This window comes from Lissotriton helveticus, chromosome 7, assembly GCF_964261635.1.
Source record: "Lissotriton helveticus chromosome 7, aLisHel1.1, whole genome shotgun sequence".
Lineage (NCBI taxonomy): Eukaryota > Metazoa > Chordata > Amphibia > Caudata > Salamandridae > Lissotriton > Lissotriton helveticus.
Genome location: NC_136068.1, coordinates 1,659,747,228 through 1,659,765,530, shown reverse-complemented (window position 1 = coordinate 1,659,765,530; position 18,303 = coordinate 1,659,747,228). Strand labels below are relative to the sequence as shown.

The 18,303-nt window shown below is 39.7% G+C and overlaps 1 protein-coding gene across 6 annotated transcripts in view; it reads left to right on the top strand.

Annotated features, from left to right (window-relative positions):
* Positions 1-18,303, top strand: part of LOC144770647 (E3 ubiquitin-protein ligase TRIM39-like) — a 299,133-nt gene that overhangs the window by 74,565 nt on the left and 206,265 nt on the right. For all 6 annotated transcript variants that reach the window (XM_078655353.1, XM_078655350.1, XM_078655355.1 and 3 more), the window contains one exon: positions 11,758-11,931. In XM_078655353.1, coding sequence (XP_078511479.1) covers positions 11,758-11,931 — 174 coding nt within the window. The remainder of the gene's footprint in view (positions 1-11,757; positions 11,932-18,303) is intronic.

Genomic DNA, 18,303 nt, shown 5'->3' with positions numbered 1-18,303 from the left:
GTATTGTAAAGTGCACATTCACTCCATGGGGTATGAATAGCAGAAGTTTAACGTTACCCAAATCATTAGTGCTCATTCTATTAACTTCAGGCTGATGAAAGGCTTAATAGAACCAATGGGTTCTGAATTTTGAACCTAAGATCAAACACAGATTCCTGCTGTGGGTATATTAGGCCCCCAGATCCTACAAAATTAAACAACATCTACTCTATTGAGCTCTGATACTCCCACAAAAGGGATTCCACAGAGCTAAATTGATTTCAGTAAGGAAAACATGAGACCATCTTTAGTAGCCTGTTCTGAGCTGTATGGCTGTTCACTAAGTCAATATGAGTTGTTCTGTGTAATAAAAGCACCAAGAAAACTGTGCAGATAAAGAACCACGGAATTTAAAGCCCTAAACAAAATGTGAGTATAAACTGAACATTTTAACAAACACAGGGCCCTTTCATTATTACCTAGGATTAGGGGTGTACAGATTCCATACAGACTTGGAAATGAAAGAGTTTTACACAGACACAGTGTTCGACTATGTCATAAAGAGGGCTGACATCAGGTAGGGTTAACTCATGGTATATTTAGAAATTAACCTCCGTTGAACACCCAAGCAGAGACACAAGTGTATCTTATGCAGGTCCTGATCAACTGTCTTTTCTAGAACATACAAACACAAAGGCTCTCCCACCTGGAACACCAGAAACATAGGATTCCAGATGTATTACACAATAAGCAGAGGTAAATGCAATAAGTAACTACTACAGACGGGTAATCCACAAGCTCAGAACCTGGGCTCAGGGCTTTCATTATGTTTGCTCGAGTTGTGAGGGAGAGTTGAGGCATACGCCCCCGTCCAGATAATCCATACCAGATCTCAGAGAAAATATTGCCTTTTCAAAAGCTAAATTATTAGCTCACTGGTAGATCGATTCCTTATTGTCCCAAGGGAGAACCATTTGTGCCTTTGTAGACTATCCAACACCTAATCCAAGGCGTGGTACAGATAAGAACTGTAGAGGCTACTAACCATTACAACAGGTTATTTTCCTGTCCCAGTCCTGATGAAGACCCAATGTGATGATTATGAATTATTCATATAATGGGTCAAAAAATCGAAGATAATTTCTGGTATTCCGTTAACCTGCCAAGCTCTTTCTACCTGTAAATAAAATAAGGAATTCTGCTTGGTCAGGCTTCTGTTTCTTTGGGAAATCTTTAAAAAGAACCTTTATGTAACCAATGTATTTGTGTATGCATTCATGGTGTTTTAAGTCACAATTATTTGTACTTCTATTTTTGTACATTTTCTGTTTCTTAATAGTCCTGTGTGATTTTGAGATTCATTATGATGTACTATAGATTGTATGCCTTTACGATGTATGATTAATCATATACTCTATTTTCAACACAAAAAACGGAGAGGGAGGGAGAGGAAGACGGAAAGAGAGGGGGAGAGAGGAAGACGGAAAGAGAGGGGGAGAGAGAGGAAGACAGAAAGCGAGGGGGAAGAGGAAGACAAAGAGAGGGAGGGAGAGAGAAAGATGGAAAGAGATGGGGAGTGAGACACAGAAAAAAGAAGAGAGGGACAGGGAGCTAGAGTGCCGACACTGCGCACCCAGGCCTCACTGCTCACCTGCTGACACAGGTGTGTCTCCAACCACGTGCAGGTATGTAGTGCAGTTCACCAGGTCCCTCATCTGAAACAGATCCCTCATCTGAAACAGAGTCCAGATACATGAATGGCAAAGTCATACAATTGCACATGCCATCATTGCCTGACCACCCCTGCACACAAAGGCAGCTGCACCCCAGCCCCTACCACTGCCCAGCGTGCATGCCCACCCCTACGCACCCAGGCAGCTGCACCCCAGCTCCTCCCACCATCCAGGGGTGCATGCCTGCTCTTGCACACCCAGGCCTCACTGCTCACTGTTGTGACATCTTCATTAATAAAGCGTACTCTTCGAAGTGGTGTATAAGTATTTATTTGACACGTAGTTCATAAGATAGAAAATGCATGCAGTAGAACCAGCAGGAAACAGCATAATGAACCATAACATTCCTACAAAGCTCAGTACAGTACAGAAGGTTCCATTACACATAACAGTTCTAAAAGACCTTAAAGAGATATGCAATCACCACACATCTCCCTTCCTAAAAACACAAAAGAAAGAAAATAAATAGAAAAGTTAAAGACGAACAAAATCATCATATTTGCTGGGAATGCGAATAGGCCTTCCAAAACTGCTAGACTTCGTAACACCAGCATTATGTGTGTCCTCTGCAGAAGGAAAATCGGAAACATCCTTTGCAGGATTTTGAGAATCGGGACTAGGGCGAACAATGGTGTTTGCATCAAAACAGGGTGGTACGAGGGAACCATCGATAAGCTCTGGAACGGAAGAGCTAGTTCCAGGCAGGGTTGTATAATCAAGAGGTTCAGCAACATCCCGCACCTCCCCCTCCTTTAAATTTGAAAAAACATTCAACCACCAATAATCTCTACACTTATCCTCACAATTTTTTGAGGTAAAGCCAGTCTTAGCTAAAGCTATGCGACTCATGTGGTGAATGCTTCCATCCTCAAATTGAACAGTGTTCTTCATGACTTTGGTGATACGCAAAGGATCCGAAAACCTGGATTCCAATTTTCCTGGCTTTCTTCCAGATTTTACTCTCGCCCATTGTCCAACCCTCATAGACACTTCTCTGGTCCCATATTTGCTATCAAAGAATTCTTTATTCTTATCCTGAGAGATACTAATGGAGTGCTTAACACGATCCACATCCCAATCATACCTTTTGCTCCTGCCCATCCAGCCTGGATTAATCTTGCAGTGGGGAAATCTCCCACGCATTAAACCAAAGGGACTCTCCCCAACAGTGTCATGAATAGTTATTCTATACGACCAAATGAGCTTGCTCAGTTCATCCTCAAAACCTTTATTGGCTCTTTTTGCCAATTGCAAAACCCCTTTAATAACTCTGTTGACTCTTTCAACGACAGAATTACCCCTAGGGTGATACAAAGCTGTAAACTTCTGTTCAATTCCAATATTGCCCAAAAATACTTTCATAGCCTCAGACTTGAATTGGACTCCATTATCCGTTAAAATAGAGGCTGGAAAACCTTCTTTCAAGAAACACCCTTCCAGAAATCTAATTACTGTTCTAGTATCCACAACATGAACGACTTTCACTTCCAACCATCTGGAAAAAAGATCAACTAAGACCAAAATGTATCTTAAAGACCCATCCTGCCAATAGACAGGTCCAAGGATATCTAACGCAACACTCTCCCAAGGTAAGTTCGGGCATCCTAAGGACGACAAGGGAGGATTTAAAGTCTTCTGGCTTTTGTCTGCACTCTCACAACTGAAACATTCACGAACTTTCCTTTCTATATCGATATCAATTTTTGGCCACCAATACAACATTTTAATGTTTCTCTTGGTACGAGCTATACCTGGGTGCCCTTCATGGCCTATATCGATGATCTGGTTTCTAATGCCAGAAGGAGGTACAATCCAACCTCCCAAAATGGCCTCAAGTTTGGATCAACCTTAGCTTCATTTGACCATCCATTAGCAATTTTATCCTTGACTACTTGCAAAATTGTATCATCCTGGTATTCCTTCTGCCAGACCTGTTTAGAAAGACCAGGAACATCGTCAAAAACTCCAGCCACACAGTAATCATTCCATGGCTCATTGTCTAATTCTTTAAGCGGTAAAGAGAACCTGCTTAAAAAATCTGCAATGACATTTTTGGTGCCAGGAACATACTGTACATCATATACATAATCCTGTAATCTCATTGACAGTCTAGCAATCCTAGCAGAAGCTCTGGACAGACCCTCTGTGGTGAGCAGTTTTGACAAGGGTTTATGATCAGACCTCAGTAAAAATTTCTTTCCCCATACAAATTTTCTGTAGTGCTCCATGGTCCAAACACACGCCAATGCCTCTCGCTCTATGACCGAATACTTTTCTTCGGAAGGTGATAACGAACGAGAGGCAAAAGCTATAATCACTTCACTCCCAGAACTGGACATCTGTGTAAGGACACCACCAATACCAGTAGCGCTTGCATCAGTGGTTATAATGGATTCAGCATGAGGGTCAAAGCCTTGTAATGTCGGTGCTTGAGCAATATCCTTTTTTATGTTTTCAAACGCTTGCTGGCAAGCATCACTCCATTCAAACACAACCTTATTTTTCATCAAAAGACGCATTTCGTACGTCTTTTGGGAAAAATTATTTACAAACTTCGCATAGAATTCTGCTAGGCCCAAAAAGGATCGCAGATCATCCTTGGATTTGGGTGCAGTTGCTTTAAGAATGGCTTCAACCAACTCCGTCTTAGGTCTGATACCAAAAGTGCCAATCTCATGTCCCAAATATGTACGGGATCTTTCAGAGAACTTACATTTAGTTCCTTCAGCTACTAATCCATTGCTTCTGAGAATTTCTAAGACCTCTCTAAGGATGGTGTCGTGATGTGTCTTATCTCTTCCCATAATCAAAATATCGTCCTGAAAAAACACGACTTCAGGTATATGGCTGAAGAGATTAGACATCATGCGCTGAAATACTGCAGCGGCTGATGCTAGCCCAAAAGGCATTCGCTTAAACCTATAACAGCCAAAAGGTGTGCAAAAAGATGTTAGATGCCTACTCTTCTTGTCCAGAACCACCTGATGATAAGCAGCTGATAAGTCAAGCGTTGTAAACCATTTAGCATTTCGTGTCAATGAGAGCATTTCATCAATCCTTGGTAGGGGAAACTGGTCAACCAAAATGTTATTATTTAGATACCTCAAATCTACACACAAACGGGCCTTGCCATTGGATTTGCGAGCTACGACCAATGGCGAAACCCATTCAGCTGCCTCAACAGGTTCAATAACCTTATTTGCTAACATTTTGTCCAATTCCCCTTTAACCTCATCACGTATTATAAAAGGTAAATTTCTAGCTTTATGGACTTTCGGGATTGCACCTTCTTTCAAATGAATACAATGAGTAAAACCCTTGAGTTTTCTCATATGATTCGAAAATACTTCAGGAAATTCCTTAAGTACCCACTTTTTTGTATCCTCAGACTCACACGAAATTAAAACTTGTTCTTTGCTATTGGGATTCAGAATGATATCTAACAATTTCTGGTCCTTCCACCCTAAGACAGATGGACCAACTCTCGCTACATACAGTTTTCCTATAGCTTTTCTTTCTTTAAAATGAAACATTAAGGTTCTAAAACCTAAGAAATCAATGTCATTCCCCGTATAGCTTTCCGCGGAAACATCATTGGTTTCTAACCAAGGACCTATTTTGTCAACGAACTGATCCCTCCAAACATCTTGAGAGACAATTGTGTAAGGAGATCCCGAATCCGCAGCCATCTGGATGACTATACCTCCCACTGATATTAAACACAAAGGTTTAGATGAGGAAGAATCTGTAATGTTTACTACGACATCTTTTCTTTTTATAAGATTAACATGTGAGTCATTCTCTGATGAAGATGAATTGTTATCACTATCTTCTTGAACACAAGCTACCTTGCTTTTCGGTTTTTGTTTAGATTTGCGATTACAGACCCTTGAAAAATGACCATTTAAACCACACTTTAAACACTTAGCAGCTTTGGCTGGACATCTTTCATAAGTGGCGGAATGTGCATAACTGCCACACCTGTAACACACAACATTACTAAACTTTTTCTGTTCCCTGCTTTCATACTTTTTCTTGTCAAAATTATTTGGCTTCTTTTTTTCAAATTTTTTCTGATTGGAGTAGAAATTCTTTTTTTCTACAATTTTACCAACCACCTCCTCCTTTTTATCTTGCGAAAGAGTAACTTTGGCACATCTTTCTGAAAGTTCAGCTTTTTTCACTAAAGCAATAATATCCTTCAAGCAATTATCACCTTCCACCCACAATTTTTCTTGCAACGTTCTATTTTTAGAATACATAACAATCTGATCTCTAATTAAATCGTCATGCAACTGTGCGAATTTACATTTTGCAGCTAATTTTTTTAAACTAGAAACATATTCCCCAATGGATTCATGTTTTTGTTGCTTCCTGTGGAAAAAAAAATGTCTGGTGACAGCAATACAAACTACAGGAGAGAAATGGTCATCAAGATCAACAATAGCTGCTTTAAAAACATCCAAATCTCCTTCCGCACTTTGATGTTTATGCATTTCATTAAAAAGGCGAAGCCCCTCAGGACCTAAAGAGTACAATAACATTCTTTTTTTTCTTTCAGGAGTAAAAATGCCATTGACATCCTCCAAGTTCGCTATATAGTTCAAAAAGTACTCCTTCCAGTCTAACCATGACACCACTGGTTCTCCCGGGATTGATAAGAATTCTTTAGGAGAGTTAATTTGAAGATAAGGTAGATGGGTGTCTCTATTTAGATTGGTATCTCCTGTTGGGTTGGATCTTGAAGGAGTAGCTTCAACAGACATGTTGCAAAATGTCACAAAATAAAGAAATTATTTGTTGAAAAACTGACAATAAAATTGTTGTCTTTTATTTTTAAAGAAAACGAAAAGAATGAGCTTCAAGGATAGACTTCACGCTGCATGCATTTTAAAATAATGAAACAGAAATGAAGAGCTTCAAGTAAAATGCGCTAACCGATCTGTTTGCAGTAGAAAGCGCTTGAAAATTTGAGAAGAATGAGTCATAAATACCCACACGAAGTCTGGAGAAAACGCTCTTTGTTTCAGTGGTAGCGTTGTCCTAGCAACCACAAGATGGCGGTGGCGAGCGTAATGACGCTTGCAACGTCGAAGAAACACACGTAGGTGCATGTAGATACACTGGACGTATGCGCGCGTAGAATTGAGTCATCAAAGGCGTTGCCGCTGCGTGAATCAAAGCTGTGAAGAGCGAGGCTGCACTCGTGCATTCGGTAAGCGTTAAATGCTTTTCAAAGATGCACACAGCTAATCAAACCGACTCGCACGGTGGTATTTAGAGTCATGAGATATCGTCTTAGCACGATCGGGTTTTCAGTCTAGTTTTGCCTTTTTACCAAAATAGTCAATATGGGTGTACACGCGAGGGTAACCCTTTTTAAATTCAGATCAACGGTTAATAAACGAAGAACGTTGGAGCTACAACATTGTAATCCACAAACGAGTTAGAAGGGAAGGTGCTTCCATAAGAAAATTCCTTTGGTTTACTCACGATTCACGTTGAGTGGAAAAAATAGTGAACGGTGCCGGTGAATTTTCAAGAAAAAGTTGTAGAAGTTGATGTTACAAGTTGTGCCCATCTCGTTGCCATATCTGTTGTGACATCTTCATTAATAAAGCGTACTCTTCGAAGTGGTGTATAAGTATTTATTTGACACGTAGTTCATAAGATAGAAAATGCATGCAGTAGAACCAGCAGTAAACAGCATAATGAATCATAACATTCCTACAAAGCTCAGTACAGTACAGAAGGTTCCATTACACATAACAGTTCTAAAAGACCTTAAAGAGATATGCAATCACCACACTCACCTTCCACCACCGGCGTGTCACAAAGAGGGTCCACCACGTGCCGGTGCATGCCCCAAGCCCGGGGCCCACAAACATGGTACCCTCCACATCATGCAGCCCTGCTCTGAGGGCCACTAGGTCTCACATTTGATTCTGGGTCTTGATTTCGCTATGGCAGAGGACATACCAGTCCACACAGCATCATCGCAGGCTATCCCCCCTCTACACTTAAGGTGCCACCAACTCTGTGACCCGTGAGGCCACACTACATGGTGCTAGGCACGCACTGCCTACTAGCGTAGGCCTACACTGTGATCTAGCCGTGCTCACAATAATCTTCACCAGTCCGGACCGCCAGAACGGGGCATCATTGCAGGCTGCACACCCGCTCAGCACTTAACGTGCCCCTACTTCAGTGCACAGAAAGTCACCGTCCCGTAACGGTGTGCCTGTGCTGGCCACAGTGTATCTGGCACCACCAAGTCTGTGCCCCGAAAGTCATGGACCCTCTATGATTATCATGTTGCGGACGACATCATGTCAGGTCCTATCCTGGGGAATGTGATGTTGCAAGGCCCTAGGCCCTCATGCCTACATTGACCCCACATGGATGCACTCAGATTGAGAGTGAAAATGGCATCGATCACTTGCGCCCAGCTCTTTTTTTTGGCAGGGTCCCATGTCCTGTGACGCATATGCTGGTTGGGTGTGGTGTGGGTGTAAATCAGCCATGAGGGAGTGGCTGTGGCATGCTGACAACTAGACCAGGGATAAGCAGATCACTACAGGGAAGAGTTGGCATATGTAGCGTTGTCGTACCCCCCCTGTAAGTGTAAGCGGAGTGGGCTGGCCTGGCGTATGCCAGTCCAGCATAAGGGTGTGTAGTCAATGACCCTGGGGCTCTGGGCGTGGTTCTGTACTGGGCTGGACAAGGAAATAACTAATGTGTGTGTCCCCATTGTTGTGTCAGAGCCACCCAGACCACTTTCGGCAATGTGTCACCCTGTAACGCACGTCCAATGACTTGAGCAACATGAACGTAAGGGTGAATTACTGAGCCTACATTCATCCATACTTCCACACTTGAAAGATCAGAGATATGACACATCTGTGTGATTATGAATGTTTAATGCACATTCATTGGAGTGTTGCAGCTGGAGCAGTACAGCCCCAAGAAAACTCCCCTTTACAATGTTGTCACGTGGGGGGCCGGCAGAGAACTTCATGGAATGACAAGTCCAAAGGAAGAGGAAGAGTTCAGTCCGCAGGATGATTGCTGTGTCATTGGCGATCAAACAGAATATGGCAGCCCATGTCAAGGTCCAAGGTGAGTGTCACAGAGTATATTGGGGGACAGTGGAAGGTGATGATACAGAGGGCAGAACCCAGCAGACACAGGCCCCATGTCGGAGATGCATGCTACTGCTTCCTTCTTACCACGATAGCAGATTCTTCCACATCTTCGTCCTGTGCTGTTTCATGTGCCTCAAGTGTGGGTGGTGGTGTTCTGTCTCCAGCACTGTGTAGCAGTGATACCTCAGGGGCCGGAGGTGGGATATCTACTGCACTGTGTGGCACTGACACTTCAGGGGGCGTAGATGTGGAATCAACACCAGACCTTGTGGCAGCAATGCCATGAGGATGGCCTGAGGTCATTCAGGAACCCAGCTACCTCTCGCTGGTGTGCAGCCGTGGCAGCCGCCTACGTCCGCTCCATGGTCTCCATGGACTGCCGCATGTGTTCCAACACCTGTGTGACATCGCTAGTGCCACTCTGACTGCACAGTTGTTCTAGTCTCTGAGTCAGGGCTCCAGCGATGTCAGTCATGGTCCTTTGGAGAGCTGGAGTGGACTGTGAGTGTCAGTTAGGGACCGTGAGTGGTCCCTGATGGGACTTAGACACCCACAAAGTCTTATTAAGTAAGGGCCTATGTTTTAGATGCAAATATAATACTATTAAAAAAAGTTACAGAATATATTTTGCATAACAAATTTTGTTCAAGCCATGAAACTCTGTGATCAAGCAATAATCCTCATTTCAATCAAGATTATGTTGTGAAGTACTACTGTGTTTCTATAAAGTGCAAAATTGCTGATATCATTGCTGAGACTTTATAAGCCTTTTGATGGCGTGCCCCAAATCTGTGGGTTCTTGAACTGGATAATAGGTTTAATGACCTCAACATCGCTGCATGTCTGTTTTCCTATCTATAGTTTAATTGTGCTGGCTGAACCTTAGACTTTTTTCAGACTGAATAATATGCACCTCCTGATACTGTTGGCAACAGGTTTGTACATGTGCTAATTTATTGTCTCTCTCACTCTCAACAAATTTCTGGGTGTTCACATAATTGTTCATGTCCAAATCCTCCAACTACCTCTGAAGACTATAATACTCTTCTTTGCTTGCCAGTATCTCTGACTTCCTCTTCTGCAATGGCCCACTAAGTGAGCAGCAATATAGCTACCCATTGTGCAGCAGGTGCAGTGGTACCTGGTCCAGGGACTTGCACTAGGGCCTGTGAAACTTTTACTATGCTTCTGCAAGCATGCAGTATTACCTGCATGTGTATGTGAAATAGTAATTCAGGATGTCAATTTACCAATGAAAACCATATTATGCATCAATCATAATTGAAACAGATATGTAAGAATATCTTTGTGAATCCAGCTCCAGTCCTCTACATGAATAATAGTTTAAAATTGCATTCTGGACTCATTTTTCTGAACTTGCCTCCTCATCATATAGTGCAGTGGTTCTCAACCTTGTGGCTTTTGTGTACCCCCACTGAATCAATGACAGCAGACGGGGACCCCAAGATAGGCAATTTCGGCACTTTCAACCTTAAACGATATGCAAGATTAAACAGGAATAAGTCAATCAAATACGCAAATTATACATGTATTTAATTCACAATGAAAATATACAAAATAAAAGCTTACATTTAATGGAGTTTAGAGCATTTTAAAATGTAGCTAGATTTTAGCATTAACTTTGGGGCATATTATCAAGTAAATGCGATAAATATTGCAAATTGCGCATAGCGCAATTTTCATTATCGCCATCTATCGCTGGATTTCTGTGCCGGGTTAGCGGGGTATTATCAACGCTTTTTACCTAGACGATGTGAAATCCAGCGATAGAGGGTGAGAACATGCTTTATCGGCATGAAAGCAGCGATAATTTACCAGCGATACAGAAAACCTTGGTAATAGGCAGGTTTGGACTCAGCCATGCAATCCACCTCCCATTTTACAGATTGCTAATTCGGATTGTTAGCGGGAGTTGAAATCCTGCGATAAAATGGGGCTATAGCGCGACTTCTAATATCGCTTTGCAGGTCTGGGGCAACCTTGTAAATACCGCAAATCTGTTGTTGCGAGGTTTCCCCATGATGTTATCGGAGGAACGCCTACTTTGCATGTCATTAGCGATATTGATTGCTGACATCCAAAGTAGCAAGGAAACACGTGCTAACACTTGTTAGCTTGTCTTTGTAAACGCGCAATAAAAAATGTGCCGCTTTTTTGCCACTATGTGCCAAAAAAGCGATGAAATATCAATTCATATTATGCCCCTTTGTTTTTTTGCGCCTAAAGCATGCTCTGTTTTTGTCAGCATAGAGCAGTGCTTCATGTTAGGCTACCAACCCCCCCATACAATTTGCTGTTTCTCTTTTGCCAAAAAATTCAACAGTGACCCTTTCAACCTCTAAGTTCAAAGATCCTTACATTTAGTTTCTTTAAAATTTCATACCTTGCTGTTTATGTACATATACTTTATTAATCTGCTAATATTATTTAATTTTTTAAACAGTCACTAACAACCTGGGGTCTTTGGAACCAAGGTTAAGAATCAACATACTGTGTGGAAATGAGTTGAGCTATAATTATTTTTACAATGTATATCTTTGTCAAACCTGTTTTATTTAGGACGTGGCATGTTTTACTGAATGAGATGAAGGATATACAAATCCCTAATCCATTTTTCGCCAGCAAGGGCAAATACCCAGAAACTCAAATTTACTTTACCTTTTAATTAGTCTCATTCGATTTTGAGGCGTTATTCAGAGACCTTAATCTTGCTCGTGCATACCATCGGAATATTTTACACTTTATGCAGGATTGTGCTCACTTGTATAATTCTGAGCATAAAATACTTTCTTAGTGCAGATTTAAATAAACATACCACCCATGTAATGTGACTTTGTGTATACTTTGTTAGATTGGTCATATTGTCTATTTTTTTGCAGAGTGAAATTGAAGTAGAGAGAGCACACATTAAAGAAGGAATTGAGAAGCTCCACCAGCAACTAAATGATAAGATGGAGGTCATAGCAAAATTATCCCAGGATTTACGGAACCTTCAAACATTCATTGATGAGGTAGTGGCAATGTGTGAGCAACCTGCAAAAGAATTCATAAAGGTAAGAGACAGATGTCCGGAATTACAGCTTAAAGGGTATTCTATGGCACTTGTAATAAAGAGCACGGGATATCTGTCCTGTTTGTAGTGCAGTAACCTGTACACAAAGTCTAAATTTGGCCCTGAGACATTTGTGATTGCAATCCATTTTATAATGATATAATTGTCATGTGCTACCTTGAAAGATGCTTCAAATATGCTCATGACTAAGGACTTTTGAAGCTTTTGGACACTCAAGAAAATAACTTGTGTTCTGCCTTGTTCTGATAAGTGAACAGGGACAATTCTGAATGCAGCCATTGGCTCACTCATTTATAAGGACCACCCCACACCTATTGCACTGCTCAATGTTCATGAAAATATATCTTTATTCCTTCAATGGCTTTCCAACCATATTCTGTGCATCTCCTGAAACCAAATCTTACGGGCAAAACTTAATTTGATCAAGTCACCAAGAATTTTACTGCTTTACAGTGACCTCTTTCTAGAGGACAGCATAACTTTAGAACATATATTTTTGATTTATTTGTTACCTTTTTGTTCCTGTATAAACCTTTAATTATTCGTTTATTTTACTTGTTTTTTATCCAAGACATAATCAAGATTTTAAATATTACCATTTAAAGTGACAACAATAATCCATAAACATAATAATGACACAAGGAAAATCATCATGATGTTCTCTAATTTTTACTTTCATTAATCATATACAGTGGTCCACAATTGATTCTATAGGACACGCAGAAGATAACATGATGAGGGCAAGCGGTAGATGGGAACTACGCGTGTTTCGGCACTCCTGCCTTCATCAGAGAAACTAAATAAGACATAAAACAACACAAACATTGTGATGATTACCGACTGTTCTTATATACAAACACCCAGATTATTTAATAAACATCATTACTTCAATAGACCAAAGATAGAATTATTCATGATCACGGCAACCTAATTCATGTAAATTATATATCAGATGATGCAGTTCATGTTTCAATATTATATTATATTATATTTCATATATAGTGATATCAACATTTCGGCTAAAAAAAAGTTTGAAAAAACAGTTTACTACAATCCCCTTAACATGTGTGTATCATACAAAGTGTATATACATTCACTACATAATGTGGCATACAGCAATAAAGACCACGAAATATAAAGAGTAGAGAATAGACAGATGAAGAATTGAGTAAAACAAAAAGATGATATATACAGAAGGCCCATGTTTAGGTAATTAAAGTGGAAATCGAGAGATGCAGAAATAAAAACCAGTATATACAAAAGGCCAATATTTGAATAGTTAAAGGTTATTTTTATAACTTTTTCTTGATCACTATTTTACGCAAAGCAAGAGTAACAATCCCATATTCATTGGTTACTACTTGTCTAGTAGCATGGTTATACAGCTATAAAAACACAGATAAGCTGTGTATAGGTAGGATTAACCTGCAGCACCTATCTAAGATGATAAAAAGACTTCAATACGGGGGAATATAGAGATCCCGCTGGTTTCAATTTGAATCGGTCCTAAGTGATGCACTGAGTTCAAAATGCTGTGGATAGACGTCCACTCATTCTGTATTAAAACAAAATGCACCCTTTAAGTTATGCTGCCTTATTACGACAAGAATGCATTTTGTATGACCTATACCCAATCTTATGTGTTTACTTGAAGAATGAGCTATCTCTTTGTTTATGTGGGTGATGATAGATGCGGTATATCAGCCTAGATTCAGGTCCTTGTTAGACAAAGTACAGCGCAGGAAATTCTACAATTTAAGCATAAAAAGATAAAGAGATGTTGACCACTTTTGTTAGATCAAGTCACAATATTTCTCAAACAGAATTAGATCTGAAATGCTTACTTAGAAAGTAGTGGAGGATCTCCCACAAATCGGTATATGTGCCGGTTATGCACTACATGAAAGGGGTGGATATCACCGGGGCATAAAATGCTTCGCGATGCTGAAAATAAAGCCAAAAGATACAAAGAATACAGCGTCACTATTTTAATAAGTATGGTCAAGGAGGTTTAACTGCAAGCTTCTAGGGGGAAATTCTCACGCTTATTGCATTTACCTTGCTTTGTATATGGAATTCCAATCCGTTATATCAGCGGTACGCTACTCGACTCAAAAACGCCATCATATTGTTGGCCGGATATCTAGCTCTATTTAAAGCCCCGAGATTGCACGTGTTTTCTATCCCCTTCAAACAACTCATAAGGACTGATGACGGACTAGTACTAAATAAAGTAGTCGCCATCTTGTAATTAAACAAACAAGATTGTTTGTGCAGGCAATACGATAATTATTGTTACTGTAGTGCCTTCTTATGTAAGAAGCATTTTATTCATATGAGAGACTTCGGTAATCAATTCTAACCAATCGTTCTGTCTATTTGGCCAGCTAACCACACGGTCTTAAGAACAAAATTATTACTACTTTCATAAAAGTCAGTAGGCAATAGAAGAAGGTGCAAAAGAGGGAATTGTAATATTAAAAAATCGACATTTTTCATCACAACTTGTAAAAGATACAATTATATCTTCTATCTATTGTTCCATCGTGAAAACACCTTCTCATGTCATCAACATGAATGAAGGACAATAGGAGCGTGAATAAGCTGCCATCTTGCAGTGGGTACATAATGGTATGTTGGTGCATGTATCGAGAATTGTAAAAGACAAGAAATATAGCTACCATAATGCGAGGTCCACAATCATTATTAGAGTAATATAATATAGTGTAAATCCATACGGCTAGATATCTGATGGTACGCTCACTATAGTGGATTAATTCAAAACCTTAGTCCAGCTCGAAATTTGAAATGGTAGCCGCTATCTTATGTGGAGTAAAAGGATACATTGTTAAAGCATGGTTGCCATTTATAAAGTGAATCCCTATACATAAACCGAACATTACAGAAAAGGATTTAGATATTAACTTAGGTTTATTCCAAAACCAGATATCATCGTGCACAATTTATCCCAAAGGTTTATCCATAAAGATAACCGTTACCTCAAGGGGACAAGATTAATATTTATACCTGCCTATTGCTATTTATTCCGAAAATTATTTTCATGCTTATGATACCATTCCATATGGCCAGAGATTGAGCTCCGTTTCAAGATAAAATTTCATAAAGTACCAAAAATAATGATAGCGTTTTCCCAGGGAATATCCTGATTCAGCCCCTTGTTCACAGTATCTAATAGAAAGATCCAGTAGGAGACCTCATGTTTCTTTCTAATAGTATCTGAACACTGTCCTGCTTTCACTGAAATTCTTTCAATAATGAACCAGCGTATATCATCAGTCATGTGATTGTTATCTATAAAATGAGATACCATAGGCAAGGCTACTTTTTTAGTTCGGTTGGCAGATCAGTGGTCTGTTAACCTGACAATGAGTGTGCGTGATGTTCACCCACGTACCCTTTATTGCAGGGACAGATCAACAGATATATTATATTTTTTGTTTTACAGTTAGTCATTCCTTTTGATATAATTACTTGTCAGTTGAAGTTAGTTTTACTAGGTTCCAAGGCAAGCGGGCAAACTTTACATATACCACATTTCAAGTTGCCTTCAATCGGAAGCATGCTTTCAATACTTCTCTGTGTTGGCACTTTTTTTGTTGGCATGCGCGATCTAACAATGAGGTCTTTCAAGTTTTTATTTTTACTATATGCAAACAATGGTTTCTGCAAAGTATCAGTGGGCGTTTTATTAATATTAAGTAGGTGCCAGTTCAAGCAGATTATTTGGCAAATTTTTTCATTCATCACAGAGTGACACGTGATAAAAAATAATTTAGTATCCTGCTTTTGATTAGTGTCTTTAAGTAGATGTTGCCGATCATAAAATGTAGTCTGTTTAGGTGATTGTCTGAATAATCTATGCTGATAACATCTATTAACACCTTGGCTGCTAAGGCTTTTCCCGTCCTGCGCTGAAAATTCTAAAACCCTATTCTTCATGACATGGTCAACTCGTCATAAGCACAGCTCCAGTGTACTGCATGACGAGCTGACCTTGTCATGAGCACCAAACAGGTTAAGAAATGTCTTCGTCATGTCAGTGGCTCTCAACTCAAAATCTTCCAATTTTGTGCAATTGCGTCTAAGGCGCAAAAATTGCCTAAATGGGATGCTGTTTTTGTTTTGTGGGATGGAAGCTTTTGTAGTGTAAGAGTGTGTTGCATGCGGTGGGCTTTGTGAATAAGTCCACTATCAGTTGTCCACGTTCATGTTTTATTAGGATGTCAAGAAATTCAATTTTCATGTTGTCTGACTTGGAGGTGAACTTAAATTAGAATCACACAGATTCAACCGTGCAAGGAACTTGTCCAGAGTGTCTATATTATCATCCCATATAAACACAATGTTGTCTATATATCGTGACAAGTGAAGTACGGACTCATAAAATTGGGCCACTTCAATGAACACGAATAGTTGTTCAAAATATGCCACGTAGATATTCGCTATTGTAGGGGCGCAAGATGCCCCCATACTTACTCCTTTGACTAGTTTATATAGATCACCCAGGACCTCAAATATGTTGTCTTCAAGGATAATGTGAAGACAATCATTGATAAAGTTTACATTGCAATCAATGTTCCTGAGTACTATGAACCATTGTAATTCTACGACTGCTCCATCACATGGTATATTGCTAAATAGACTTTCTATATCTAGCGTAACCAACCACTGTCTTTTGGAATTAAAAGACATTCCTTCCAGTGGACGTGTGTCTTGTACATACCCCAGTATGTCACGGACATATGGGTGAAGAATGGCATCCAGGTATTTTGAAATAGGTTCCGTGACAGACCCTATTGGTGTGACAATCGGTCTGAAAGGAGGGCCTAGTTCATTCTTGTGGATCTTGGGGGTACCATATAGGCTAGCCAGCCTAAGATGATCTATATTCATATATTCATACTCTTTTTCATAGATATTGCCACTTCTAAAAGCTTTGGTTGTTAGTTTGTATATTTTGTTTTTGTCTTTTCAGTAGGATTTTTTGTTATTTTCATATAAAATCTACTGTCCCTTAGCATTTCCTCAATTTTATTGACATAGTTTGTTGTATCCAAATTTTTCTATTCCACCAACCTTATCACAGCTTTTAATTGTGATTTCAGGGGAGCTTTTGAGTTTCGTCAGAGCTTTATATTCATCAGTACTTAAATTAAATGGTGTATTAGGCACAGATTTAGTGGCAGCTAGTAACTTCTTATAAATCACTTGTTCGAATATTTTGATTTCAGGAGCTACTTGGTCAGGTGTTGGAGTTAAAGATGATTTAGGTGTCAGTTCTGATCTATTAATGTCATTACAGTTGTTTTCAGTGTTGGCAAAAAAACATTTCAGACGTATTTTACGAAAAATGACAATAAGTCATTGAATAACTCAAACCTGTTCAATCCTGAATGAGGTACATATGTTAGTCCTTTAGATAAAAGGAAGCCAGTAGCCTCGTCCAGATTAGCTATGCTCAAATTAAAAATAGGGATATCCTTCACTCCCTCCAATAGCGAGCATTGCATGTTTCTAGGTTTTGATTCTGATTGATTGGTTGATGTCCCCGGAACTGTGTTTGATATTGTGCAAGGGGCTGATACTGTGGTCGAGGTTGGTATTGTGGTTGCTAATGGGGTTGATATTGCGGTCGCCAATTGCCCCTGCTTTGATTGCATCTCCCTAAAAAAGGTTGGCGATATCCTTGATTGAAACGTGAATGATATCTATTACGTCTGTTTTCATACATAGTAGGTGTTGCTTCATTATCAGAATCTGACGTATCAGAGAAAGTTGTTACCTTTTTATAGTATGGTCTATTTGTCTGATGGTAAGATTGTTGGTCTTGATCAGATGTATGTGATTGCGAATATTAACCTTCTGAGAGATATGGATAGATGTTTTCCTTACTGAAGAACCTTATATCTTTTTTCACTTTATCAGTTTAAGTAGGTAATCGGTGTATGAATTTAATTCCGTGTCTAGTTCTTCAAGTTTTTTCTTTGCGTCATCCACAGCTTTGTTTTTTGTTTTCAAGTTGAAGAATTTCATTCAACAATTGTAAGAGTACCTCCTTAGTTGATTCTACTATGAGCATCATATGGTCCCTCAAACACCTATTCGCAATCATGGACTATCCTGCCAGGTAACTGCTTGTACAAATTTCTGTGGAGAAAAACTTTCAAATTGGAAAGTGGTAGATATTTGGTATTACTTGATATTGGATAACCACACTCCTAACTTAACATCAATTGTAAATAATGCAATTGGTTATTACTGTCAATTATATTCTGGTGCTGCCCTAAATTCTGGTCGACTCCTGCCAGATGAAAATCAAACAAAAAAACGA